The sequence below is a fragment of the Neofelis nebulosa genome, chromosome 17 (assembly GCF_028018385.1).
Source record: "Neofelis nebulosa isolate mNeoNeb1 chromosome 17, mNeoNeb1.pri, whole genome shotgun sequence".
Lineage (NCBI taxonomy): Eukaryota > Metazoa > Chordata > Mammalia > Carnivora > Felidae > Neofelis > Neofelis nebulosa.
In genome coordinates this window covers 54,751,649-54,778,925 of record NC_080798.1, presented here as the reverse complement: position 1 = coordinate 54,778,925, position 27,277 = coordinate 54,751,649, and the positions used below count along the sequence as shown (strand labels likewise).

Here is a 27,277-nt window from a genome sequence, read left to right as displayed (position 1 = left end):
GTTAATTAATTTATTTTACATTTAATTCTTGAATTAAACTGTATTCATGTTGATTTTTGACATGATGTAGGCATCTTATAATATTCCTTTATACAGTTCACCACTCAAACCCACTTTCTTTCCTGAATCTGGAATGTAACAGGCCGGTAAAAAAAATTTTTTTTTAATGTTTATTTATTTTTGAGAGAGAGAGACAGAGTGTGAGTGGGGGAGGGAGAAACAGAATCCAAAGCAGGCTCCAGGCTCCAGGCTTCAAGCTTCAGGCTCCAAGCTGTCAGCACAGAGCCTGACGCAGGGCTTGAACTCATGAATCCCAAGATCCTGACCTGAGCTGAAGTTGGACGCCTAACCGACTGAGCCACCCAGGCGCCCCTGTGCCATTTTTATTATATACAAAATCATATGTTTACACACACATACATGCATATATATGATGTATACGTAGATACGTTTCTGGGATTTTTATGCAATTTCATTTTTCATCTATGCTTAAGCCAGTTACTACTTCATTGTAGTTTTATGTTTGAATAAATGGTAGTACAAGTCCTGAATTTATTTTTCTCTTTGCTTAAAAAACTTCTGGGATATTCCTGCTTTTTATTTGCTTAAAGTAAATTTGTTAATTAAAAAAAAATCCACATCGGATTTCGATTGAAATTGCTTAAAATTTAATTTTGAGAAAATTAATGTGTTTATAGTAATAGAAATGTTTATTTGGTAAAATGATCTTTTGTAAGTGTATCACAGTGGTTTTGTGGATTTCTTCATTTGATATTGCACATTTTTTGCTTAAATTTATTTCTAGGCCTTTTGTATTTTTGTTGCTACTATAAATAGGACTGTTTTCCTATTGTATTTTTTAACTAGTTGTTGCTGAATGTTGATTAGATCTTTATTTTGAAACCAGACATCTTTGTGCATTTTCTTAGTCATTCTAAATTCTTTCAATTCATTCTCTTGGGCTATTTATTTAGATGTATGATGCAAATAACGCAAATAATGTTGTTTTGATTCTTTCCTATAGATTATCTCCATATTTTTGTTTCCTGCTGTATCGCATTGGTTGGAAGTTACTTTCTTTAATGTTTTTTTTTTAAATCTACTTTTGAGAGAGAGAGAGAGAGAGAGAGAGAGAGAGGCAGAGACAGAGCACGAGCAGTGGAGGGGCAGAGAGAGGGAAAGACACAGAATCCAAAGCAGGCTCCAGACTCTGAGCTGTCAGCACAGAGCCTGACATAGGACTTCAACCCATTAACTGTGAGATCACAACCTGAGCTGAAGTGAGATGCTGAACTGACTGTGCCACCAGGTGCCCCTCATTGGCTGAAGTTCTAAAACGATATTTAAAATAATGGTTTTGGACATCAGGGCTGCATTAAAAAAAAAAAAACAAAAGACAAAACATTTATTTTGTGAGAGAGAGAGAGATAGTGAGTGTGCAGGTTGGTGGGGGAGGGGCAGTGGGGGGGGAGAGAGAGGAGAGAGAGAGAGAGAGAGAGAGAGAGAGAGAGAGACAGAGAATCCCAAGTAGGCTCCACACTCAACACCTGAGCCTGACCTGGGGCTCGATCTCACAAGTGTGAGACCGTGACCTGAGCTGAAGTCTAGAGTCAGATGCTTAACCATCTGAGTCCCCCAGGTGCCCCAGGGCTGCATTTTTAATGGTGGAATTTTATGCATTGTAGTGCTTGAAAAATTGGGTGTCATAGCCGTACCTCTGGGTTAGGCCTTCCAAGTACTTCCCAGAGTTGTATGCCTGTGCTTACGTCTGGCTGTTTCTGTACTTCCTCTAATGCTCCCCCGACCTCTATCATTTTAGAAGTGAAAGATAAAAAATGAGAATATATCTTTAGGATCGTGGGCCTTTAAATGGAGGGGAACACAGCAGATTTTAGGTACCCTGGGTTTTGCTGCCACATCTCCCGGGATATGCTCATTCCACATGCTGCTTCGGGGCTGAGGGGGGACACTCAAGGGACAAACATCCTGTGCATGTTAACCCTGCATAATGTAGTCTTTTTTTTTTTTTTCCAAGTTAGAGACCTGGAGGCAGCTCTCCTGTCTTCTGGAATTTCTTCTTAGACCCCTGTCCCGCCTCCTCCAGCAACCCCACGCATAGCCACTTGGGGGAAAACCTAACAAACAAAGGGCAACTGTGAGGTCGCCCCAAAGTGTGATGTTGCTGCACCTCAGTGTGACTCAGCTTCGTTCTCGGTGAACTTGGGCTGTTCCGCTGGGACCATCCAGCTCAACATTTCTGGGGAATTGGGCTGTAGGGCCTGTGCACGGATGGGAGGTCCTAGGTGGGAGTCTTCTGTTCTGGGGAGTTCCCTCGACTGGCAGGGGGTGAGTCGGTCTGTCTGAAAGCAGAGCTCCCGTGACTCACTCTTGATCCCACGCCCCCGAGCTCTGAGCTGGCACGTCGTGCTCCGTGGGCCGGTGCTGGGTGGCAGAGCGGATGGCAGAGGCGGGAGGAAGGCAGAGTGCTTCTGGAAGACAGTGCTGGGGTCTTTCCTGGGGCCGCCGGCGCCGAGATGCTCCAACCCTCTGTGCCGTTGAGGCGTTAGCTCCAGGCCTCTTGTCCTGTGAGGCTGTCCCCAGCTTTCTCCCTCCTTCCCCCAGCATCCCTCTCTGCAGCTCTTACATCCCCCCAAACTTCTTTTTTTATTTGTAGTAAACTACCCATAACATAAAATTTGCCTTCTTAACCATTTGTACGTGCGCAGTTCGTTCGCGTGGTCCGCTGTCCCTGTCCAGAGCTCAGCATCTTGCACAACTGAGTCATGTTCTCGTTAAACGCTAACTAACCCCCCCCCCCCCCCCCCAGCCCCTGGTAACCACGCTGTACTTTCTTTCTCTATGGGTTTGGCTGCTCAAATGACAGAATTTTCCTTCCTTTTTAGGCTTGAATAATATTCCATTGTGTGCGTATACCTCGTTTTGTTTTTCCATTCATTGTTTGATGGGCACTTGGGTTTCCTGGACCTCTTGCCTATTCTGAATGGCCCCCTTCTTTTACAGCTATCCCTCTGGTTTTCCACAGGCATTTAAAAATTTTTTTTTAATGTTTATTTTTCAGAGAGAGAGAGAAAGAGAGAGAGCGTGAACAGGGGAGGGGCAGAGAGAGAGGCAGACACAGAATCCCAAGCAGGCTCCAGGCTCTGAGCTGTCAGCACAGAGCCCAGCATGGGGCTCGAACCCACGAACTGCGAGATCCTGACCTGAACCGAAGTTGGATGCTTAACCGCCTGAGCCACCCAGGTGCCCCTAGAGTTGCTTTATTTTAAAAGCAGCATTATTAAGATAAAATCCACCCACTTAAAAGTGTTTAGGTCAGTAGATTTTAGTGCATTCACAGATGTGTGCAACCATGACCATTTTTTATCACCTCACAAAGCAACCCTTGGGTGCCTGGGTGGCTCAGTTGGTTAAGCATCAGCTCAGGTCACCATCTCCTGGGTCGTGGGTTTCAGCCCTGCACTGGGCTCTGTGCTGACAGTACAGAGCCTGCTTGGGATTCTCTCTCTCTCTACCCCCGTCTCTCTGCTCCTCCCCCAAGAGCTCGCTCTCTCTCTCTCTTTCAAAATCAATAAATAAAGTTAAAAAAAAAACAATAAAAACAACCCCGCTCCCCTCCCTTTTCCTCCCCAGCCCTTGGCAACTACAAACCTACTTTCTGTCTCTATAGATTTCCCTATTCTGGACCTTTCCTATAGATGAAATCATCCACTCTGGCCTTTTGTGACTGCTTCTATTCCCTCCCATCATGTTTTCAAGGTTCATTCAGCTGCAACATGTATTTGTACTTCATCTGTTTTGGGGGCCCAGAGTTACTTTCTGAACCCGGAGCCCCAGACTTCAACCCTACCACTGCCCTGCCCTCCCTTCTCTCACAAAGTCATGTCTACTGGCTGTACGTTCCCAGCTCCTCCTCAGATCACGGGGCGGGGGCTCAGCCCTGTACTCCCGTCGCCCACCGCTTCTGTGGCGCGTCGCAAGCACTTAATAAAATGAGCGAACGAACAATTAAGTGCTTCGTGTGTTGACTGCTGTGCGTCGGACAGTTTTGTAAACCAGACACACGCGAGGGGTCATTCACATTAGTATTCTGTGCATGACGGTTATGTGTCATGCTTTACCATTAGAAATGAGAACAGACAGACGAGAAAATGTTCATTAAAGGGCTCTGAGACGATGTGAATCATAAATGTATTGATGGCAGGGATGTGTGACTGTTTGCAATTAGATTCCGGAGCAGACAGATGCCTCCCGGAAGGAGGTTTAGACACGTTGCCCCTGGGCCTCTGGCCAGGGTGACAGCTGGGTGTTCCACAGTCTCAAGGTCACTGGCCCGTGCCATGAAGGGCCGGTTACCGAGGGCAGGCCGGGCAGGTGGCCCTTAGTCCAGAGGCCGCCCCTGACCGAGGTTGGGGGCGGCTGTCGAGCCGCTCGAGGCCCCCTGAGCTGGTGGGTGGAGCCCGGGGCCCGGATGCTCTTTTGCTGCTGTCCCTAGACTTTGTCTTGGGCCCGCCCTGTCTGTCAGAGGCTGGCGAGGGACAGATATCTCGTCTGGAAGAGGGAGCTGATTGAAGCTCCCCGACTGGCTTAGGTTTCTTTTGGAGACACTGCGCTCAGGGAAGGTGTGCCCCGAAAGCAGTGCTGTGGCTCCCAGAGCACTCTCTATGGAGTCCCACCTATTATTTCCATGAGGTCCTTTGAGAAAAAAAAGTCTCTACGAGCAAAACTTCCAGGGTGCTCTTCTAGACCACACCCCCAGAGCTCTAGTTTGAATCTGCTGCAGTCTTCTGGGGGGGTCCATGCTGCCTCAGAGAATTCCCTCCCCACAGCCAGCTGGGCCACCGGAGCCTCCTAACATCGGGTGTAGGGATGACGATCATTCCCCTTCAGCGAGTGCCTGTGTTATACCAGCCTTGGAGGAAAGTGCTCACAGGAAATATGTCCCTTATTTCTGACAGTGAGATGGTCATTACCAGTCCCATTTTACAGATGAGGAAAGTGAGGCATAAAGTGGGGGGAAACTTCCTGAAGTTTCTAAGGATGTGATGGACTGCATTTTGTTAGGTACCGCTCTGGGCAGCACCACTTAAGATCTACGTACTGACCCGTTATAATACCAGAGAGTAGAGTTCAGTGTCAGTGTTCTTCGTGGCTTCCTGGCACGTCCATCAGCTTGGGCGTCGTTTGTCTTCCTGGCTGTTGGGTTCTAGCACGTCCCTTGCTTTTGAGGTCCATCACAGTCTGTGTGTTTACTTCACCGGGGCCTGGCTTCCTGCCGTCGTTCTGTGTTCTTTCGAAGAGTTCTAGCCCCTGATGGTGGAGAGGAGGTGAGCAGGTGACGTGGCTATAAGAGCCAACCTCTGTGGTGACTTGAGGCGGGTGCACCTTTGTGGGAGGGGTGCAGGAGGCAGTTTGAAGCTTGGCGCTCAGTGATCTCTGGGGAGCCTTTGACCGGAAGGTCCTCGGCCATAGCACAGTAGCCTGGTGTGTCCAGTGACTGTTGGGGGTTGGAACATGCTTTCGTGGGAGCTCCGTCATGACCTCCTGTGCCTTAAATTGAAGAAACGGCAGTGTCTTTCAGGTTATAAAATTGGGGACCAGCTCTCGAGGGAATGTGCACATTCAGGGAAGGAGTTGTCCAGCCCTCCCATTTAAAGACACTTTTCCTTTAAAGTCTATTTATTTATTTTGAGGGAGACAGAGATGGCATGAGTGAGGGAGGGACAGAGAGAGAGGAAGAGAGAATCCCAAGCAGGCTCTGCACTGTCAGCTCAGAGCCCGATGCGGGGCTTGAACTCTGGAAACTGCGAGGTCATGACCCGAGCCGAAACCAAGAGTCACACGCTCAGCTGACTGGACGCTTAACTGACTGAGCCACCCAGGCGCCCCTGGGGTACACCTGTAAACTTCAGGGAGCAAGTATGTATCCCCAAGGCGCGTCACAGTGTCTCGCACATAGTTGTAGGTGTGAATGCAGTAAGTCTGGTTGAACGAATGAGTCCAAATCCTCGCCACCGATTGCCAGATAGATTGATCTCCTATGAGAAGAGCTTCCTCTCGTGCCCTTTCTCACATCCACTTCCCTTTGCTGAGTTTCTGCCCCGTTGCTTTTTACCCACACGTCTTCTCCGCCCAGGTGCTCCTGGTCTACCCACTGTGTGCCTGGTCTCCAGCTCTGCCTTCACCCTCGTGCGCCTCGAGCACTCCCTTGTCTCCATGGCCCAGATGTCAACTGTCACTACCTCATGCCCTGGTGAAAGGCCCCCCGAAACTCCCTAATAGTGACACATAGGTCATCGCGAGCCCAAAGTTGTTCTGTGTGCAGCCTGGCTACCACGGTTGGTAAATTGAAGGCTTTATTTTTTTCCCCAGAAAGTTCAGTAAGACTTACTCATTGGCCAAATAATGTCTCAAAGTAACACTATCGAAATACCAAACTTTGGGTGATGGCATTTTCATAATCAAGGTCTACGAGAAGGTAACTGCCGTGAAATGTCCACCTAGGTAACAAAACGAAGTATGGCGTTTTGGTATCATTAGGTTAAATGAATATAACTTTTTTTTTTTCCCGCATATACTAGTTTATCTGTTGACAGTATATACTGTCATATTGTCTGACATATATACTGTCATACTTGACAGTAATGAGTTAGCAAAGCCAGTTTCTCATTTGGAATAATTCCGGGAGGCCGAGTATGTCTTGCCGTCGGGAAGGGACTTAATCCTACGGTGAGCTCTTGCAGAGTTTTAAGAGGGGGATAAGAGGGTAAGGTTTAGATTTTAGAAAGCTCAGCCTGGCTTCTCAGTGGAGACAAGATGGGAGGAAGGAGACGGAGGGCAGAAGGTCATTTAAGAGCCAGTGCAGTAGCTCTGTGTGATGGTGGCAATAATCATCGTGGATGTGACCCGCTAGGAGAGCATCTCAGACCCTTGACAATGTCATTGCTGCATGACTTGTCCTCAGAGCGACCAGGGTAGTGGCACCAGTCTCTTTGCTTGAGTTTATTGGCACAGCCCCGGGGAAGAGGCCCGTCCAGGACACTATACGTCCTCTTGCTCAGATGGGCATTTCTCCATCTTGGCGTCGCAGCCATGTCCCCGGGGGCATGGGGCTTTAGAAACTGCCACGTCCTACTGGATATCAAGAGAGGCCACAGATGCCTTCCAGGAAGCTTCCATAAACCTGTCCAGGGAGCCTTGGAGCATGTCCAGAACTTTCAAAATTTCTGGAACGTAGGAAGAGGCTAGGCCATCCTGTGGCTGAAGCGGCTTTTGTAAAACTGTTCCGAGGGCTTTCAGCAGATACAGAAATTGGTTTCCTACCTGTTCCATCCCTGCCCACTCCCCAACCAAGGCTGCAGTATCGTCCCTTTGAGGGTCTCAGGGCATCTTAAAATACACACAGCTGAGGTTCTGGAATAACGTCAGGAGGTTTTTGTTTTCTTGACAGCTGATTTTATGAATCCATTTCCTCAGTTTCCTCCTGACTTCATACTCCTTCTGGTAAACTGCCTTGGTCCCATCCACCAGGGACCCCAGGGTGTGGGGGTGGGTGGCAGTGGTCATGGGAAGAACATTGCCCAGAGACACAGGGTACCTTAGCTTCTTGCTACAACCTTTGCCCTTTTTCTGTGGGTGTCTTTGGGTCTGTTTTGCTCAATTGCCTTTTCATATCTTTTGATAGAGTGAATAGATCATGACAGCCTGAGACATGACAAAATTAAAATATATATGTGTGTGTGTGTGTGTGTGTGTGTGTGTGTGTGTGTGTGTGTGTGTTTATTCCTCAGTGTTCCTAACTTGACTCTTGGAACCTTAAGGTTCCTTCAAGGAACCTTAAGAGAGATTAGTTTACTTTTTTGGGAACAAATGGAACAAAAGGAAGTCCTTACACCACTGTGTGGCAATTCAAAGTCATCATCTGATACCCGGACTCTCAGGCTTCTTCTGAATGCTTTGTGTATATGCACTTACTTGGTTATTTAAAAATCTTCTTCATTTTTATGATATTTGGTAAAGCATGCTCATGGTACAAAATTCAAAAGGAGCGTAATGGTAAATGGAGAAAGCAGTTTTACTCAAACGTCTCCCAGGAAAGGCAAGGATGAGTTTGAGTTACCAGCCTCGTGTAAGAGACTCCGTGCGTGTTCCAGTATGTCCAGAGAGGAGAGTTGATTGGGCAGATTTGTGTCTTGCTCTGTATTGCAGCCTACGGAGAGCAGAAGGCTCTTGCCAGGATCTCGATGAGAAGGGGCCTCCAGGCTTGGGTGTAGCTACTCATGTAGGGAACATACCCGGTTTCACTGAAACTAAAATGCTGTCAGTGACAAGATACACCCCTAAGACAGAAAACAATAGGCAGCCAGTTAAACTACGATACCCCCTCAGTTGTAAGATGTATCCCCATGTCAGAGATGTTGTAATGTGGAAAAGGTGGTCTCGGCCTCGGTGAATAATGGTGCTTTATCTCCTTGTCATTTGGTCCCCATCCATACCCTGTTGTCATTATGAAGCTCATCAGTGAAAGTGATGGTTCTAGAAACAACATTATGTCCGTTTTTCTGGAGAAAAAGTGGCTCTGAATACAGAGCCTTGCACTATGGGAGGCCAAAAAAAAAAAAAAAAAGAAAAGAAAAAGAAAACAGTCACACCTGCTCCAGTCTGGACTGCTTCCCCCGCCACCCCCCGCCCCCACTGAAGTCTGCACGGCTGTCCCCTGGGGTCCCTTTACTCTCGGTGTGGGGAAGTCTCTGTCTTTTCACCTGTGCTCCATTTCTTACATAGTCTCTTTCTTGATTTGCACCCTGACGGGGAGCACAGTCTCAGGCAGTCCCTTGAGAAGGGTGGATGGAAGTTAAGTTTTTGAGATTGTACATTTCTAAAAATGTCTTTATTCTGCTGTCCCCCTTGGTTGCCGATTCGGCTGAGTAGAGGATTCTAGAATCCTGAAGTCTTTAGGATTTTGAAGGTACTGCTCTATTGCTGCCCATGTTCATGTTGCTTTTTGAGAAAGCAGCAGCCGCTTCGATTCCTGGTTCTTTGCATGTAAGACTTTCTTTTTTTCCTTTATGACAGATTTTAGAATCTTAACTTGGAAATCCGGTTCTAAATTTCAGTAGGGATGTGTTTTTGGTTAGTCTGTTTTTGGCCATTGTGTGAGATACTTGATAGCTCTGTGAATCTGGAAACTCATATTATTTGTTGTGGGAATTTTCCAGATTTTTTTTTTTTTTATACGAATCTCTTCCCTTTGAATTTCTCTCTTCACGTCCTGGAACTACTATAATTCAGATGTTGGATTTCCTGACTCTGAGTTTCTTACGTTAAGTGTCCCATGCTCCTTCTGACTGTATCATTGTCTTATATTCTGTGTCCCCTTGTCTTCATCTTCCAGTCCTTCTGTTTCTGTCCTTAGGTTTTTATTTTTATTTATTTATTTTTCAATATATGACATTTATTGTCAAATTGGTTTCCATACAACACCCAGTGCTCATCCCAAAAGGTGCCCTCCTCAATATGTCCTTAGGTTTTTAATTGTCAAGAACTTTATTTTTATTCTTATTTATTCCAAATAAAAATCCTGTTCTTCTTTTGCATGCAAATTATTTTATCGTTTCTTATTTCTTGGAGGGTATTTACCTAACAGCTTTATGGAGGTACAGCAGATATGCAACCAATCATATGTGTTTGAAGTATAAAATTTAATGTTTCGACATGCGTACCTGGGATATTGCCACTTCAGCCCATCTAATGAACATATCCATTACTTCCAGATGTTTCCACTTCTGGAATCATCTGGAATAATCCCTCCTTCCCCTCCCACTGCTTCCACCCATCCTGAGTTAACAACTGTTCTTTTTTCTGTTAGTTTGCATTTCCATAGTTTTATATAAATGGAATTGTACAGTGTGCTTTCCCTTTCATCTGGATTCTCTCACTCAGTGTAATTATTTTGAGATTTACCCATGTTCTTGTGTGTATCAAGAGTTCATTTTTAACAAATTTCTAAGTGATAGCCCATTGTAAAGATACACTGCAATCTCTTTGTATGCTTTGATTTCTTTTGGTAGGAACGGAGTACAGAGATCATACAGGAGATGTGTGTTTTAAATTTTTAAGAAAGTGCCAAACTATTTTCCAAAGTGGTTGTATCATTTTACATTCCTACCAAAATTAGAGGAGAGTTCTAGTTTCTCCACATCTAATATTTGATATGGCCACTAATGTTAATTATAGCCATTTTCCTACATGTACGATGGTATCCCATTGTGGTTTTAATTCACGTTTCCTTAATGAATAATGATGTTGAGAATCTTTTCATGTGCTTATTTGCCATCTTTCTAGTTTCTTTGGTGAAGTGCTATGCTCAAATCTTTTGCCCATTTAAGAAATTTTATTATTATTATTATTATTATTATTATTATTGAGTTTTATGAGTTCTTTATTCCGGATATAAATCTTTTATCAGATACATGTTTGAAATATTTCCTTTCAGTCCATGGTTTGCCTTTTCATTCTCTTAATGGTTTCTTCCAAAGAGCAGAGGTTTTTACTTTGTTTAAGTACAATTTTCCAATTATTTTCCTTTATGGATTGTGCTTTTGATGTCACATCTAAGAAATCTTTGTCTAACCCGAGGTAACAAAGGTTTTCTTGTGTATTTTTTTAGAAGTTTTTAGATTTTTTTAAAGTTATTTATTTATTTATTTACTTACTTACTTACTTACTTTGAGAGAGAGGAAGAGAGTGGGGGAAGGGCAGATAGAGAGAGGGAGAAAGAATCCCAAGCAGGCCCCACGCTGTCAATGCGGAGCCCGATGTGGGGCTCCAACTCACGAACTGTGAGATCATGACCTGAGTTGAAATCAAGAGTTGGATGCTTAACCAACAGCTACCCAGGTGCCCCTAGAAGTTTTGTATTTTTAGGTTTTACATTTAGGTCTATGATCCATTTTGAATTAATTTCTGTATATGGTGTGAGGTATGGAGTAAAGTTCTTTGTGCATATGGATCTTCATTTGTTCCAGCACCATTTGTTGAAAAAATTATATTTTCTCTACTCGATGGCTTCTGCCCCTTTGTCAACTCTCAGTTGTCTGTATGTGTGTTTAGATTGACTTCAGGGCTCCTTATCCTATCCCACTGGTCTGTTTATCTTTACAACAATATCCCACTGTTTTGAATACTGTACCTTTGCAGTAAGTCTGAAAATTAGATACTGTTAGCAATTCAAATTTGTTTTTATAATGTAGGTTCTTTTTAATTTCCATATGAGTTTTAAAATCAGATTTTTCATTTTTACAAAAAAGCCCATTGGAATTTTGGTTAGAATTGTGTTGATTCTGTAGACCAGTTTAGAGAATTGAAATCACAGCATATTGAGTTTTGGACCTATGAACATGATATTCTTTTTTTTTTTTTTTTTTTTTTTAATTTTTTTTTTCAACATTTTTTAATTTTTTATTTTTGGGACAGAGAGAGACAGAGCATGAACGGGGGAGGGGCAGAGAGAGAGGGAGACACAGAATCGGAAACAGGCTCCAGGCTCCAAGCCATCGGCCCAGAGCCTGACGCGGGGCTCGAACTCACGGACCGCGAGATCGTGACCTGGCTGAAGTCGGACGCTTAACCGACTGCGCCACCCAGGCGCCCCTGAACATGATATTCTTATTTACTTAGGTTTTTAAAAATTTTTCTTGAAAGTGTTTTGTAGTTTTCATTCTATAAGTCTTCCACATCTTTTTATTGTTTTCTTAATGTGGTGAGTTACTTTGACTTTTTTTTTGAATGTTATACTAATCTGGTATTCTGGGGATAAAATTCTACCTGATTATATTCTCTAATCTTTTAAATATATTGTTGGATTATATTAGCTGAAATTAAAGAAATTTTGCATTTATGTGCATGATAGATACTAGTTTGTTGTTAGTTTTCTTTTCTTGTAATATCTTTGTGTGGTTCTGGTGGCAAGATAATGTTGCCCTGGGTAGAATGAGTTGGGAAGTATTCCCTTCTCTTCATTTATCTGGAAGAGTTCGTGTTGAATTGGTATTACTATTATTATTATTATTAGTAGTAGTAGTAGTAGTAGTAGTAAATGTTTGGTAAAGGTGGAGTTTCCTTGTGAAAAGATTTTGAACTACAGATTGAATTTACTAATAGATACAGAGTGATTCACGTTGTCTGTTTCTTCTTGAATTCAAGCGCCTTGTCTCTGTTCCTCCAGGAATTTGTTCATTTCATGTAAGTTGTCAAATTTACTGGAAAAAAAGTTAAAAAGATAATATTTCCTGATAATTCTTTAAATACTTACAAAATCTATACTGATATCACCTCACTCTTTCCTGATATTATTACCTTATTATATTCTTCCTTTTTTCCTGATCAGTCTCCATACAGGTTTATCAATTTTATTGATTTTTCTCATTGAATTGGCTTTTGGTTTCATTGATTTTTCTCTCATTTTTCTGCTTTCCATTTTATTAATATTTCCTCTGATATCACTTTCTTTCTTTTGCTTCTTTGGGTTTAATTTGTTTCTCTTTTTTTAGTTTCTACAGGTATAATCTGAGATAATTGATTTGAGGCTTCACTTCTTTCCTAACACAGTCTCTTGCAGCATATCACAAATTTGATATGTTGTGTTTTCATTTTCATTCAGTTTATTTATTTTTAGTTTTTAAGTGTTTATTTACTTTTGAGAGAGACAGAGCATGAGCAGAAGAGGGGCAGAGAGAGACACACACAGATCTGAAGCAGGCTCCAGGCTCTGAGCTTTCAGCACAGAGCCTGACCTGGGGCTCGAACTCACGATCTACGAGATCATGACCTGAGCTGACATTGGACTCTTAACCAACTGAGCCACCCAGGTGCCCCTCATTTTCATTCAGTTTAAAACACTTTCTGGGGCACCTGGGTGGCTCAGTCAGTTAAGCATCTGACTTCGGCTCAGGTCATGATCTCATGGTTTGTGAGTTCAAGCCCCATGTTGAGCTCAGTGCTGACAGCGTGCAGCCTGGAGCCTGCTTCAGATTCTGTGTCGCCTCCTCTCTCTGCCCCTCCCCTGCTCATGCTCTTTCTCTCTCTCTCTCAAACATAAATAAAACATTAAAAAAGTTTTTAAACACTTTCTAATTTCCTTTTGATTTCTTCTTTGACTTATGGATTATTATTATTTTTTTGACCTATGGATTATTTAGAAGTATTTTCCTTAATTTCCAAATAGAGATTTTCTAGACATTCTTCTATTATTAATTTCTAACTTAATTCCACTTTGGTCAGAGAACATACTTTGTATGACTTCGGTTCTCTTAACGTTATTGAGACTTGTTTTAAGGCCCAGTCTATGGGCTATATTGGTAGATATTCTGTATGCATTTAGCAAGAATGTTTATTCTTTCATTACTGGGTATAGCGTTTTAGTCAAGTAGGAGTCACTAGTACTGGTGGATTGGCCACAAGGTCAAGTTGGTTGATAGTAGTGTTCAAATTTTTCCGTATTGCTCTTTTATATATGAGCTGAGTTTTTGTGTACTTGTTTTATTGATTTTTTTGAGAGGTATATTTAAGCCTTTGACAATAATTGTGGATCTGTCTTCTTCCATTTTTTATCAGTTTTTGCCTTTGGTATTATGAAGCTCTGTTATTAGGTACATAAATGTTATGCTTATGTCGTCTTGATGAACTGGCCCTTTCAACATTAGGAAATAACTCCTTTTCCCTGGTGATACACGTTGCTGAGTAATCTACTTTGACATTCAAATGGCCACTCCAGCTTTCTTTTGAAATTTAGCATGACACATCTTTCCCCATCCTTTTTCATTTAACCAATTTGTGTCTCTGTACTTAAAGTATGTTTCATGTAGCCAGCATATAGTTGGTTTTTGCTTTTTTAATCCAATTTGGCAATCCCTTTTAATGGGGCTGTTTAGGTCATTTAAATATAATATTGTTATTGGTATGTCTAGTGTTATTTCTGTCATTTTGATGTTTGTTTTCTATTTGTCCTATCTATACATTGTTCCTTTCCCCAACTTTTCTACCTTCTTGTGTAGTAATTGAATAACTGAAAAAAATTTAAATCTCCTTTGTTGGAGTATTGGCTATACATATATTTTTTTTTGTTATTTAAGTGTTTGCTTTACAAGAAATACTGTGTTGTTTATCTTGGGATATCTTTACTCTGCTTTAATTTTTGAAAGTTATCTTTGCTACATATTGTATTCTTGGTTGATAGTTTTTCTTTCAGCACTTTGAATGTGTTGTCCCACTGCCTTCTAGTCTCATTGTTTCTGGTCAGAAGTCACCTATTAATCTTGTAGTTCCCTCATATATGATGAGTCATTTTTCTCTTACTCTTATATTGATTTTTTCCATATCTTTGGCTTTCAGCATTTAACTATGATATATTCAGGTGTGATATTGTGTTTATTCTATTTAGCATTTGTTGAGCTTCTTGGGCTTGTAGATTAGTATTGCTCATCAAATTTGAGATATATTCAGCCATTATTTCTTTTAATATTTTCTCTTCTCCTTTCTCTTCTTTCCTTCTGGCATTTCCATTATGCATATATTGGTGTGTTTAATGGTGTTCTGCATTTCTCTAAAGCTCAGTTCATTTTCTTCATTCTTTTCTCTTTCTCATTTTCAGGTTGTATAGTGTCTACTGATTTATCTTTAAGTTTGCTGGTTCTGTCTTCTACTAACTCAGATCTGTTGTCGAGCCTTGCTAATGATATTTTCATTTTGGTTATTTTACTTTTCAACTCCTGGATTTCCATTTGGTACTCTCTTTAAAAAAATAATTTCTATCTCTTTATTGATATTTTCTATTTGGTGTGTCATAGTCATCATACTTTCCTTTAATGTTTTAAACATGGGTTCCTTTAGTTATTTGAACATATTTATAATAGCTGTTTTGAAGTCTTTGCTATATCCAACGTGTGGGCCCCCTCAAAGACAGTTTCTGGTGCCTGCTTTTTTCCCCCTGTGTATTCATCACACCTTCATGGTTTCTTCCATCTCTCATAATTTTTGATTATGGGGCATTTTAGGTAATATATTGTAACAAATCTGGATACTGGTTCTTCTTCTCCACCCCCCACCATGGCTTGTTGTTGTTTATGTTTGTTCATTTATTTGTGTGTTTAATAGGTAGGCTGAGCTAATTTTGTAAAGTCTATTTTCCCTGCATTGTGTACCTTCTGATGTCCCTGCTCAGCTTTTCCCTCTTATTTTTATCTGTTATCCTGGTTTCCCGAGGATTCAGGAAACCTTGGGTTTCCTTGGGTCAACATAAGATACTTATTGGTTAAAAGTCATGCTTATGCCCCTCCAACCAGTTAGATTTTCACTCTTGACCATTGGGTTTGTGTGTGGTTTGGAGACTACTTTCACAGCTTAGATGGTTTACGATTTTGCTCTGTGCTGGGGTCTGGTATCTGGGATGTTCCTTCCCTGGTTGCTTCCGAAAGGGTGTAGCTTAGGCATGCACACAGTCTTAGGCATGCAGACAGACCAACACGGATGAGTGTGGTTTTAAACCTGTCTTCCCAGGAGTATTGTAGTTTATTGTTCAGTCATGTTTGATCAGAGGTTATACTTTAACCCCTTGAATCAGTAAGGCTCCTACGCTTTGCTAATGGGTCCATTAGGCGAATGCTTTCAAGTCTGCTCCACATCCAGCTCTGATTGCTACTGAGTGGGCATAGCCTAACACATATGCCCAGGCCTCTGGATTTCCAGTGATGAGTGTGATCCCAGAAGGTCCCTTCTTGATTGTCCCTTTCTCTGCTTCTCTCTTTTAAACTTATGACTTGTCTGTCATTTTGTGTATTCCTACTAGTTTCATGGAACTACTAGTCCCCTCTTAATTGCTTGCCATGAATGTCTCCATTGTTTTCAACAATGTCCTTAGGCATGATCTTCTCCATGCTCTGTTCCAAATAACATCAGTTTGCCCAGGCCACTCCTGATGGCCTCTCTCCACTGGGGCAGAACCTCTATCCCACTGAAAGGCTAGGGGTGCGGACAGAAGCTCACATCTCCTGGAGTGACATTTATGCTGTATGCATGGACACTGGGGAAAGGATGATAGCCCCTGGTCTTCTCATTTGTCACAATGAGATTGGTATTGGTAAATCACTACTGATTAAACTTTACACTTTGTTTGGACTTCGTTAGATTTTCCCTGACATCCTTTTTTTGATGTTGTTATTCCCAAATCGAGGGTTTTGGGGGCTGGTCAAGGAAAAAGATAGGACGGTAAGGTGTCAGTAGAACGCACAAGCTTTATTCCGGTGATGCTTTGACAGGTTTGCATGTGGAAGATACCCTTCACAGCATGAGACTGTCCAGAGGCTATGGTAGACAGAGGTCGCTACTCAAGGGGGAGAGCGGAGAACTCCCAGAGGAGAAGGGACAGGTGAAGGGGTATCATTTCCCAGCCCAACGAAGTGTCTTTGGGTCAGAGACTTCCAAAGGGCAACAGGAGCCTGCAGTCTTTATAGTTACAGAGTTTATCTTACCTATCACCAGCAAATAATGGGCACAGTTTTGCAGAGTATTCAAAGCAAACAGACTGTAAATGGCTGGAAACTGCTCATCTGGGCTATATTTAAAACAATTAGATGTGCAAGATTTTGACTTTTGCACCATGGGCTTCACAACCTGCTATGAAGAAGTAAACAACCCAGAGGTCAGTAGACAGAGGCCATCTCTGGCTCATTTATAGAACATAGGATCTCATCCAGGCTAATACATTACATTTAGTTGTCATGTCTTCTTGGCCTCCTCTGATCTGTGAGTTTCTCAGACTCTCCTCATTTCTGATGTTCTTGACAGTGTTGAGGAATACCCGGCAGGTATTTTTTGCCTAGTGTCCCTCAGTTTAGGTTTGCCTGATATTTTCCTCATGACGAGACTGGGTGATGAGTTTTTACGAGGAAGACCCCAGAGGTGAAGTGCCTTTCTCATCACATCATCTCAAGGGTGCCTGCTGTCAACATGACTTGTCACTACTGGTGTTGACTTGATCACCTGGCTGAGGTCATGACTGTCTGGTTTCTCCACTGTGATGGTTCTTTTCTTTTCATAGGGAGCTCAGCCTACACTCAAGGGTGGGGAGCTAAGTGCCCCCTTCTTGATGGGGGAATATCTACATAAATTATTCAGAATTCCTCTCTATGGGAGATTTATCTCTTCTCCCTTAGTGGTCTAATTATTTGATCACTAATTGATATGATCAGATTCGTGGATATTTATTTTATAATCTTGATTATCTGGTTATAAGCCGCATTATTTCTCGTGTTTGCTTTGTTGTTTCAGCTTTGGCCCCTGGATGCTCTTTCAGCTTGGCTCCTCTGTCCTTTTGATATGCCTCTACCCTCTCCCCCCTTTCTGGGTCACTTTTTTATCTATTGGTGCCACAAGATGCTCAAGGTTCATTTTGTCTATTCCCCGCCTCGCTCCTAGAATCCGCCAATTCTCCAAGGAGTCCTTGTTCCTTTTATTGGAGAAGGATATCAGAACCAGGATCTGAACTCTAGATGTTATTAATCTGTTTTTTTCATTTTACTTAAGCTAAAAATAGCTTCACTTCTTTGTTTTTTTAGATGCCTCAGCTGGTCTTTCATTCAATAAATATGTGTCGAATGCCAAGCTCTGTAGTTGAGACTGTGTTTTTAGTTATTTAAAACTTGCTCTAAACAGAATTTTACTTTTTAATGTAATTAGAAATTCATCCATAGTTTAATGTTATTTTAGTAAAGCATTATAATTACATTGGAGATAGGGTTGTACTATTGTTTGTTGAACTAAAAGCAATCTCTTTATTTTACAGACTCCTTCATTTCATTGCCAGTTTTAAAAACAAATTCTTATTGGAAGCAAATATATGGATGAATATTGATTAGAGTCACTCAATACTCATCAAATAATTTTCAGTGTTCATGTGGAAAGTGTCAAATATACACAAAAATAGGATATTGTACTGAACTTTCAAGGACTCGTTAGCCAGCTTCTGCAGTTTGAACTCATGGCCAGTCTTAATTCATCTGAACTTGACATTTTTTTCTGGATTAGCAAATCATTTTTGAACTTGAAATAGATGTCACTGCTTTTTTTTTTTTTTAAATTGTCACCCATGTTCAGAATATGAAAGCTCGACGTCCCAGCATATTAGAAGCTTGTGGGTGGAATGATACCAAGAATGTTTGGGGCAGGTGAGGATTTGAAAAAATGGGGTTCACTCTCCTGGACCTTAGAGAACTCTGATCTCCACTCCCCCGGAGTAGGGGGACACGTGCTTGTCACAAAAGCACACCACCCACATGAGGCCGGCAGGCTTTCAGGAGAAGAATGTGCCAAGTATTTTCCAGTTCTTCCTGGGTTCAGGTTTCTCAGGTTAGTCGGACACTGACTTGCTTGAGCGCTGCTGGGACTTCCGATACAGTTTAGGGCACGGTGACTGAGTAAAGTTCCTAAGCGTGAAAATGAGAATTTGACGTTTGTGGGCTGAGATTTGCAGAGAGTAGGGTGAGATTTGTTGACCGAGTCATTCAGTGAGATATCCATTCTTGGATATCTACCGGGGGCCAGGGGGACCTGGTGGGGACGCGGCGGTGGACAGGACACACTTAGACCTTGCTACATGGGGCGTGCCATCCACCGGTGAAAGGGGACAGTCACCACGAATCACAGATTGCCCATTATAACTTCAGTAAGTGTTGCAAGGGATAGAAAAGAGCGCTAAAAATATAGCGTCCCTGATAGAGGGTGTCAGGGAAGATACTCCGAGGAGGTGATGTTAAAGTGGGGACAAAAGGGTGGACAGGAGTTGGTGAGGCATATGTGAGTGTATGTGTATGGGAACTGGGAATATTCAAGCCCCTTCTACCCCCAGCATAGTCCGTTAATGTATTTGCCTCACTTAACGAAGCCCCATTCAACCCCAGCATCCAAAGGGATGATACCTACCCACAGAGACTCTGGGGTGGCCAAGAGCTCAGCATGTCCCAGGAACTGATAGAAGGCAGCACGGTTGGAGTGTGGTACCAGAGTGGGGCAGGCAGGCAGGCTCCAGACCTTGGCTAATGCCATGGGCTGGGATAGGAAACCTGGGTTTAATTCCTAAGGCCGTGGGAAACCACCCGGGGCCTTTTGGAGTTGGCCACCGTGTGCCGAATGCATTGGTAGGGGGTCAAGGCCGGAAGCAGGAAGACCTTGCGGGAGGCCGCGGCAGAGGTCCAGGTGGGAGGTCTTGTGACTTGGTGTTGCAGAGAAGTGGCTATCTGTGAGATCTAATTCGTAGAGTTCTTTTTAGCGTAGTGGCTTGCAGACTTTTGAGAGTGAATCTCCCAAAAGAAACTTGCATTGTGGGCTCGCTACACAAATGTGTGTGTATGTCTATGTGTGTGAAACAGTCGCTTCATAAAACAGCTCCCCTTACTGCAGGCAAGGCGCACATACCCTTCATGCCATGCGTGTGTCATGTGTTTGAGGTGGATGGAGGGTCTTACAGGATCTTATGAGCCACGCTAATGAGAGGATCTTCACCTTGAATGAAGGAGGATGTCTCCAGAGTTTTCTTTTTCTTTTTTTCAAAATGTCTATTTATTTATTTATTTATTTATTTATTTATTTATTTATTTAGAGAATGAGCAGGGTAGGGGCACAGAGAATGAGCAGGGAGCAGGGTAGGGGCAGAGAGAGAGAGAGAGAGAGAGGGAGAGAATAGGCAGGGTAGGGGCAGAGAGAGAGAGAGACAATGAACAGGGTAGGGGCAGAGAGAGAGAGAATGAGCAGGGTAGGGGCAGAGAGAGAGAGAGAGAGAGAGAGAGAATAGGCAGGGTAGGGGCAGAGAGAGAGAGAGAGACAATGAACAGGGTAGGGGCAGAGAGAGAGAGAGAGAGAGAGAGAGAGAGAGAATGAGCAGGGTAGGGGCACAGAGAATGAGCAGGGAGCAGGGTAGGGGCAGAGAGAGAGAGAGAGAGAGAGAGCGAGACAATGAACAGGGTAGGGGCAGAGAGAGAGAGAATGAGCAGGGTAGGGGCAGAGAGAGAGAGAGAGAGAGAGAGAGAATGAGCAGGGCAGGGCCAGAGAGAGAGAGAGAGAGAGAGAGAGAATGAGCAGGGTAGGGGCACAGAGAATGAGCAGGGTAGGGGCAGAGAGAGAGAGAGAGAGAATGAGCAGGGCAGGGCCAGAGAGAGAGAGAGAGAGAGAGAGAGAGAGAGAGAATGAGCAGGGTAGGGGCACAGAGAATGAGCAGGGTAGGGGCAGAGAGAGAGAGAGAGAGAGAGAGAATGAGCAGGGTAGGGGCACAGAGAATGAGCAGGGAGCAGGGTAGGGGCAGAGAGAGAGAGAGAGAGAGAGAGAGAGACAATGAATAGGGTAGGGGCAGAGAGAGAGAGAATGAGCAGGGTAGGGGCAGGGAGAGAGAGAGAGAGAGAATGAGCAGGGCAGGGCCAGAGAGAGAGAGAGAGAGAGAGAGAGAGAGAGAATGAGCAGGGTAGGGGCACAGAGAATGAGCAGGGTAGGGGCAGAGAGAGAGAGAGAGAGAGAGAGAGAGAGAGAATGAGCAGTGTAGGGGCAGAGAGAGAGAGAGAGAATAGGCAGGGTAGGGGCAGAGAGAGAGAGACAATGAACAGGGTAGGGGCAGAGAGAGAGAGAATGAGCAGTGTAGGGGCAGAGAGAGAGAGAGAGAGAGAGAGAGAGAGAGAGAGAGAAAGAACCCCAAGCAGGCTCCATGCTCAGTGCAGAGCCCGATGTGGGGCTCAATCTTATGATCGGGAGATCATGACCAGAGCTGAAATCAAGAGTCACGTGCTCCAACGACGAAGCCACCTGGGCGCCCCTAGCTCCAGAGTTTTAGAGCAGATGTGTTCTTTGAGAGAAAGAACCGTCCTAGCACGGAAGTAAGAGCCCTGTGACAGAAGTCATTTCTCTCAGCGCCCTCATCCTCCTTTTCTTCTTTGTTTTCTGGCAGGGATCAGCAAACTGGTTAAGTGGAAGGGCAGACAGAGAGTAATAAATATTTTCAGTTTTGCAGGACATTCATTCTTTGTCCGCTGCTCAGTTCTGCCCTTGTGATGGCAAAGTGGCTGCATAGAGACAATATGTAAACAAACATTGGCGTGACTGTGTTACACATAAAACTTTATTTACAAAAATAGGCGGTGGGCCAGATTTGCAGGCTGTGGTTTGCCAACCCCTCCGTGGGGAACAGAGGGGAGTAACCCATAGGATCAAGCAGAAAAGAGGATTTGTGTAGGTAAAGTCAGTGTGCCAGGGAGGGAGGGCCGTTTGTCTCACCTCGTCCCCCAGGGGGATCCCAGCATCTGGAGTGTGGTGGTGCTTCCCAAGGTAGGGTGCATTCTGACCCTTGAGGTCAGCATCTGGTGAATCTGGGGTTCAGGAGGAGTTGGACTTAAGGTGCTTACTTAGCCACATCCCATCTCCCAGCCTCAGAGTCAGCCGCAGACTGGATACAAACTGTAGATTGGATGTTTGGCTCGGCTCCTGAGGGCAGCGAGGCCAAAGCTGGACTTGATAACAGGCCAGGGATTAATTAATACAACCCTTCTGGGCCAAGCTCCCTACTCTCGGGGCCACGCACCGGGAATGCAGCCTTTGTGCCGGGAGACACAGCTCCTAGGAGGAGACGGCTCAAGACGGCTCTTGGGGCTGCTTTTCTTCTCTCCAGGAACTCCCGGACCTACGTCGCATACCTGCGTGCACCCAGAGGCAGACGGTAAGCCTAAGCAGGTGCCGGAAGCTGGCACCGTGGCAGTTCAGGAGGCTCTGGAGGGAGGGTATACAGCACGCCTGTCGATCTTAGCAGGTCAGAGGCCTTCACCCTGCGGCAGGGTGGGGTCACGGCTCCAGGGCCCCTCTGTGCCTTTGCCCTCTCCCTCTGCTGTGCTCGTAGAAGCCCTTCTGATCCTCCAAGGGCCAAGTCCAGAGAGTTCTTCTTCATGGGAGACGACTCTTCCTGTCAAGGATCAGCTTTCCTCTGTGGACTTCCTCAGCCCTTGGCGTGCTGGAGAGCTCAGGGTGATCTGGAGGATGATGTCTCGGGTGCCAGTCTGCCGCCCGGAGTGGATTATAAGCTCTCGGAGTTCAGGGTTTGTGGCTCACGTACCCTTGGATTCTGTCTCCTAGCCCTGTATGTAGAGGGAACACAGTATATGGCAAAGCCAGCACACTGTTTTGGAAAGGGCACAGGCTTGGGGAGCTGCCAATGACTTCCTCTGTAACCTTGGGCGAGTTCATGGAACTTCTTTGAGCGTCAGCTTTCTAATATGCAAGATGGGCCTTATGAAGCCAGTATTATGTCTGTTCTGAGGAAGACAGAGAAAATATACACGAAGCCCACAGAGCCATCCTGTTGCGGATCGTTTCGCTGTTGTTGCCCTGATGTGCTTTCTCATGAAAAGGAGCGGGAGTGTTCGGGGCATCTGAGTTCCTCGGGTAAATTCTGAGCATTGAGCACAGCCTTTGCTTTCATTGACTCTGAGACCCCTTTGATTGTAAGGCGCTCTGTTATTTCACGTACCTGTAAACATTGGGATCACACCTCGATGCCCAGGCCATATCCCAAACCCAGTTACCTCAGTAATTTGGGGTTTGAGCATTGGTTTTCATTCGTTCATCCATTTATTCATTCTTGTCTTCTTTACTTACATTTTATTGGTATTTAAAAAGTTTTAATTGTGTTTGTTTAATTTGAGAGAGAGACAGAGTGCGAGCCGGGGGAGGGACTGAGAGAGAGAGGGAGACACGGAAGCCGAAGCAGACTCCAGGCTCTGAGCCGTCAGCACAAAGCCCGACACGGGGCTCGAACTCACGAACCGGGAGATCGTGACCTGAGCCGCAGTTGGACGCTTAACGGACTGAGCCAGCCAGGCGCCCCTGTTGGCGTTTTAAAGACTCCCCAGGTGATGCCAACGTGCAGCCAAGAACCTCAGTACTAAAAAGAGTGCTGCTATCGATTATATGACGACTCAGTGCTCGCTTATCCCTGGGCGCTTTTGTTTTCATTTGTTTACAGAGCTCTTTTAGAAGTTCCTTGAGCTCCTGAGGAGTTCCCTAGCCCCCTCGTCATCAGGGAGCATCTCCACAGGGGGCATTGGCACCGCCTGTAGGTACCGGCACGGGGCAATGGTCGGAATCTCTCCCTGGCCTTGCCTGGTGCCTGGCCCCCCAGTGTGGAGTGGGGGTGGGGTGGGAGGCGCTCCTGGCCTCGGGTTCTGTGGGTGGTGGATGGGCGGATGGGCCACTTCCTCCAGTAGGGTCCCAATGGAGGGACTCTCCTGCGGGACAGCGTTTTCTCTGCTCAGACCTGCTTGTGCCTTGGGAAAGAGCTCAGGCTTTATTCAGTTTTGGGTTTGAATCCAGGCTCCAGGGTGTGACTGTAGGCAGACCCCTGAGTTTGCCTGAGCCTCGGTTTGCTCACCTATCAGATGGGAACGAGAGCAGTGGTTACTGCGGAGGATTTCTTCGGGGAATCTGTGAGCTCCTGCATGTGAAGCCTTTCACGGGACCCTGCACGTGGGGACAGCCAGATGATGGCAGCGATCGTTCTCCTCACTGTTCTTGTCCTGGGGGGGCGGGGGGGATCGTTCTCATCGCGATTTATTGTACTCCTGGTTTGGTTCGGGCCCTGGGGACACGGAGGAGGATGCCTCCGACTGCCTGCGAGCAGGTGACATTTTTCTGGGGTCGCAGCGGAAACGTGTGTGCCGTGTTCAGAGTCTCTTGAGTATGAGCACATCATCTCTCTGTGGCCACTTCCTTGTGATGATAAGATGTGGGTTCTCTCTGGTTATTTTAGTCTATTCTCTTATTCAAGATCAGTTCCCCCCGTAGTGACTCTAAAGAAAGCCTTTAAGCAACCACACACGCTCCGTTTCTGAAGTTGGTTGGGCTCTCAGGGTTTAATTTTAAAACCGGAAACGGCATTGCAAATATTACAAGCCCACTGCCGCGGTCACTCGCTAACGAGCGCGTGTAGCTGCAGCCAACCCTCATGTGTGTACTGGCCCGGGAGGAAAATGCATCCTGGGGCCCAGGGAGAAATGCCCGGGGACTTGCATTTCGGGCAGCAGCGACTTGTTCAGAAGCCACACCGAGGGCACAGGTAGACAGTTCCTGGCAAAGTGCCCTCGACGTCGAAAGACTGTCAGCAGAGCACAGTGTTCCTTTGCTCTTTAGAAGAGCGCACACTCATCGCCCGAGTATTTCCTGTTGGGATCAAATGAAAACGACAACAAGGTTCGTTGGAGGCATTCATGTGCGTGGCTTGTTTGTACACTGCCCGGTCATTGGGCACTAAATGGTGAGTGTTCGCAAACATGGCAGGAAGTAGCATCAACTCTGCACAGGCAGACCTAGTCCCTAGTCCTTGCTTCATTGGTTTCCTGGCATTCAGAGTTCTGGTGAGCGTCAGTGGTTTCCAGGATCCAGCATGGACCGGACGGGGAGGGAAGGGGAATGGAGGTGCGCTCCCAGAACCAGCTGAGTGCGTTAGTCTCAGTCTGTGTGCATGTTACGTAGTCTCGGGGCCCTGGAGAAGCCCCAGTTCCCTCTCTTCCCACCTTTTGCTCTGTCATTAAAGGCTGGTAGCTTTACAGTATGGAGGCATGGGGGCCTGGGAACACTGTTGGGAAATGATCCAGCACAGGGAAAGTGGATGGTGCTTTGGAAGCCCCCCTGAATTAATGGTGTTGAGAGGCAGAAATGCCAGAGGAGGGCTGGGCTGGGAAAGAAGGTGAGCAAGGAAGACCTCGGTTTCCCCTTGGGCCGATTATGTTGCCATAATCTCTGCACAGACAGACACAAGCTGTGAGCAAGGTGCTTCCTGTCCTCCATGACTGCACAGTGTGAAGCTTGTTGGGGACGTCCTCCTTGTTTCCTGTCACTATGTCTAGCCTCCTAGGACAGGTGGCAGCACGAAGGGGTTCAGGATTGGGATCCCAGGTGACCGTGGTTTCCTCCAGGGAGCTTGGGGTACGGATACTTGTTTGTCTCAATTTTGAGTTGCTGGCTGGTCCCCATATTGGAAAAGCAGGAACTGTCCACAGAGGTGAAAACAAAATTTATCGCATGCCAACGACTAGTGAGTGGTCTTGTTAAAATGAAGACTCGTAGACCCTATTCCCAGGTGATGATGCAGAAAATGAAAATGATGGTCATGATGATCTTGGCTTGTATTGAATCCCTAGTTCAAGCTCACGGTGGGTAAGGACTGCGTCTGTCTTATGTAAGGCTCTATCTTCAGGGCCTCTCCTGGGCCTGGGACATAACAGGTGCTCATTCACTACTTGCCAAAAGAATGTTCTTCTCTTCAAAGGAGTTCTTTGGGAACCTCAGGAGCTCTTGCTCGGTTCTCTGGGAGCATTTAAGTTGCCAAGCTCAGAACTTTGGTCTTGTTGCCTAGAACAATTCCGCCTGGCTTCCTGATTCTGCTCCTGGATCCCTGCATTGTTCCCTGACCCTAAGTGCTTGCCTCCTCTGTACCCTGCTTGTGTTTCCAGATCCCGGACCCTGCCTTGCTCTGGTCAGTACCTTTCTTCGGGACTGGCATTCTGTCTCCACAAAGGCCTGGCTTCTGGGACCCTCTTACCTGGGCAGGTTTCCCCATGCCACCTGCTGGCCCACTGTTCTGGGTTCTCCATCCCACGACCCACCACCAACCATCTGCTGCTGAAGCCTTTGGCATCAGGTTAACACTGAACAGACTGGACTGCTACATCTTAGTATGTAGTGGCCAGTTCCGCTCCTGAGCCTGGCCAACTCTCCTCCAACCTGCCTTGCATCAGAGTATACATCAACTGTGTTTATGACGGTCAGGCGATATGGATCTCATGTAGTGGGGTAGGTAGGCCTGGGTTCAACGGCTGGTCCTTGAGCAAGCACTTCAACCCTCCAAACCTCACTTTCTACATCTGTAACTCTGGTACGATGGTCCTAACCTCTTCATCAGTGAATTGATGCGAAGAGCAAATGGATTTGTGCACGTCAGGTGCTTAGTGGCATGGCAGCCATGAGGTTGTCACTGTTTTGTCTGTTATGTGACAGTTTCTCATCCGTCTTTAAACAAGTTGTGAGTTTTACTTGCAGATTATTTTGACAGTTATTATGCATTAGCATTTTATTTTTTTTTTAGCATTTATTTTTTTATTAGCATTTAATTTGATTTATTTTTTAAATGTTTATTTATTTTTGAGCAAGAAAGAGAGACAGAGCACAAGCGGGGGAGGGGCAGAGAGGGGGGGAGACACGGAATCGGAAACAGGCTCCAGGCTCTGAGCTGCCAGTGCGGGGCTCGAATCCACGAATGGTGAGATCATGACCTTAGCCGAAGTCGGACACTTAACTGCTGAGCCACCCAGGTGCCCCAACATTTTATTTTAAATTAGGTCCCTCGGTTTTGTGCAGAGCCAGAACAAAACCCATGTTTCACTCCCTGTGTGTTGGTGTAGCAGTAAGAGCGTGAGCTTGGGGAACAGTCTTGGGTTACCCTGCTGGCTTGGCCATGTGACCAACTCATTTAACCCCACCTGAGACTCAGTTGCTACATCTGTAAAGTAGGGATAATCACCTTTCCTGGGTTTCTTGGGGGTACTTTGGTGCCAGTGCTTGAAAAAGCACCCAATCTGCCCGGGACAACAGAGGCACATCACACATGTAGGGAGAGCTGGGCACCCTTTGTGCCTCTCTGTGAGTCCTTGTAGCGTTGTTTGGCCTTTCTGGTGAGAAACTGAATTGAAAAATGCCTTCCCGGTGCTCCCCTCTTTTGCCTTCACCGACCACACGGGAGAGCTGTTCTAACAGCCGTGTCACATTTTGCATGCCAGGGAGTCTCTGGTATATGATCGAGATTCCTCCCCCACCACCCTGCATTCACTTGTATGCCCTGTTATTTGCACCCTTGTAATTAATTAATCACTTAATTATCAGCTTCCTGTCTGTCTTCTACGTACCGTGGACAACCCCCAGGGTCAGGGGCCTCATCTCTCCACTCCATGTGCCCAGCATGTCTCATGAATGCCTCCCTGATAGTGGAGAAGACCTGAGAAGGGATCCGGCTCAATCTCCAATTTTCCACGGAGGTTTGCGCTTCTTGGCTCCAAGAGGGGCAAACAGCCTCCTTAGATGGCGCCCTGGTAGAATCTTGGAAGGAGGGCCGGGGGCTTTCGAATGCCCCACCTCAGGCTACCTGTGTCTCTGTTGACCTCTCTTTGAGGCAGTGGCTGTGTTC

General features: G+C 45.4%; 1 protein-coding gene across 2 annotated transcripts in view; it reads left to right on the top strand.

Annotated features, from left to right (window-relative positions):
- CDYL2 (chromodomain Y like 2) overlaps positions 1-27,277 on the top strand; it is a 170,151-nt gene that overhangs the window by 54,816 nt on the left and 88,058 nt on the right. The window contains exon 1 of one of the 2 annotated variants that reach the window (XM_058709494.1): positions 23,913-24,352. The exons of the other annotated variant lie outside the window; for it this stretch is intronic. Coding sequence (XP_058565477.1) covers positions 24,350-24,352 — 3 coding nt within the window. The 5' untranslated portion in view covers positions 23,913-24,349. Of the gene's footprint in view, positions 1-23,912; positions 24,353-27,277 lie in introns of those variants that run through there. 2 annotated transcript variants of the gene reach the window in all.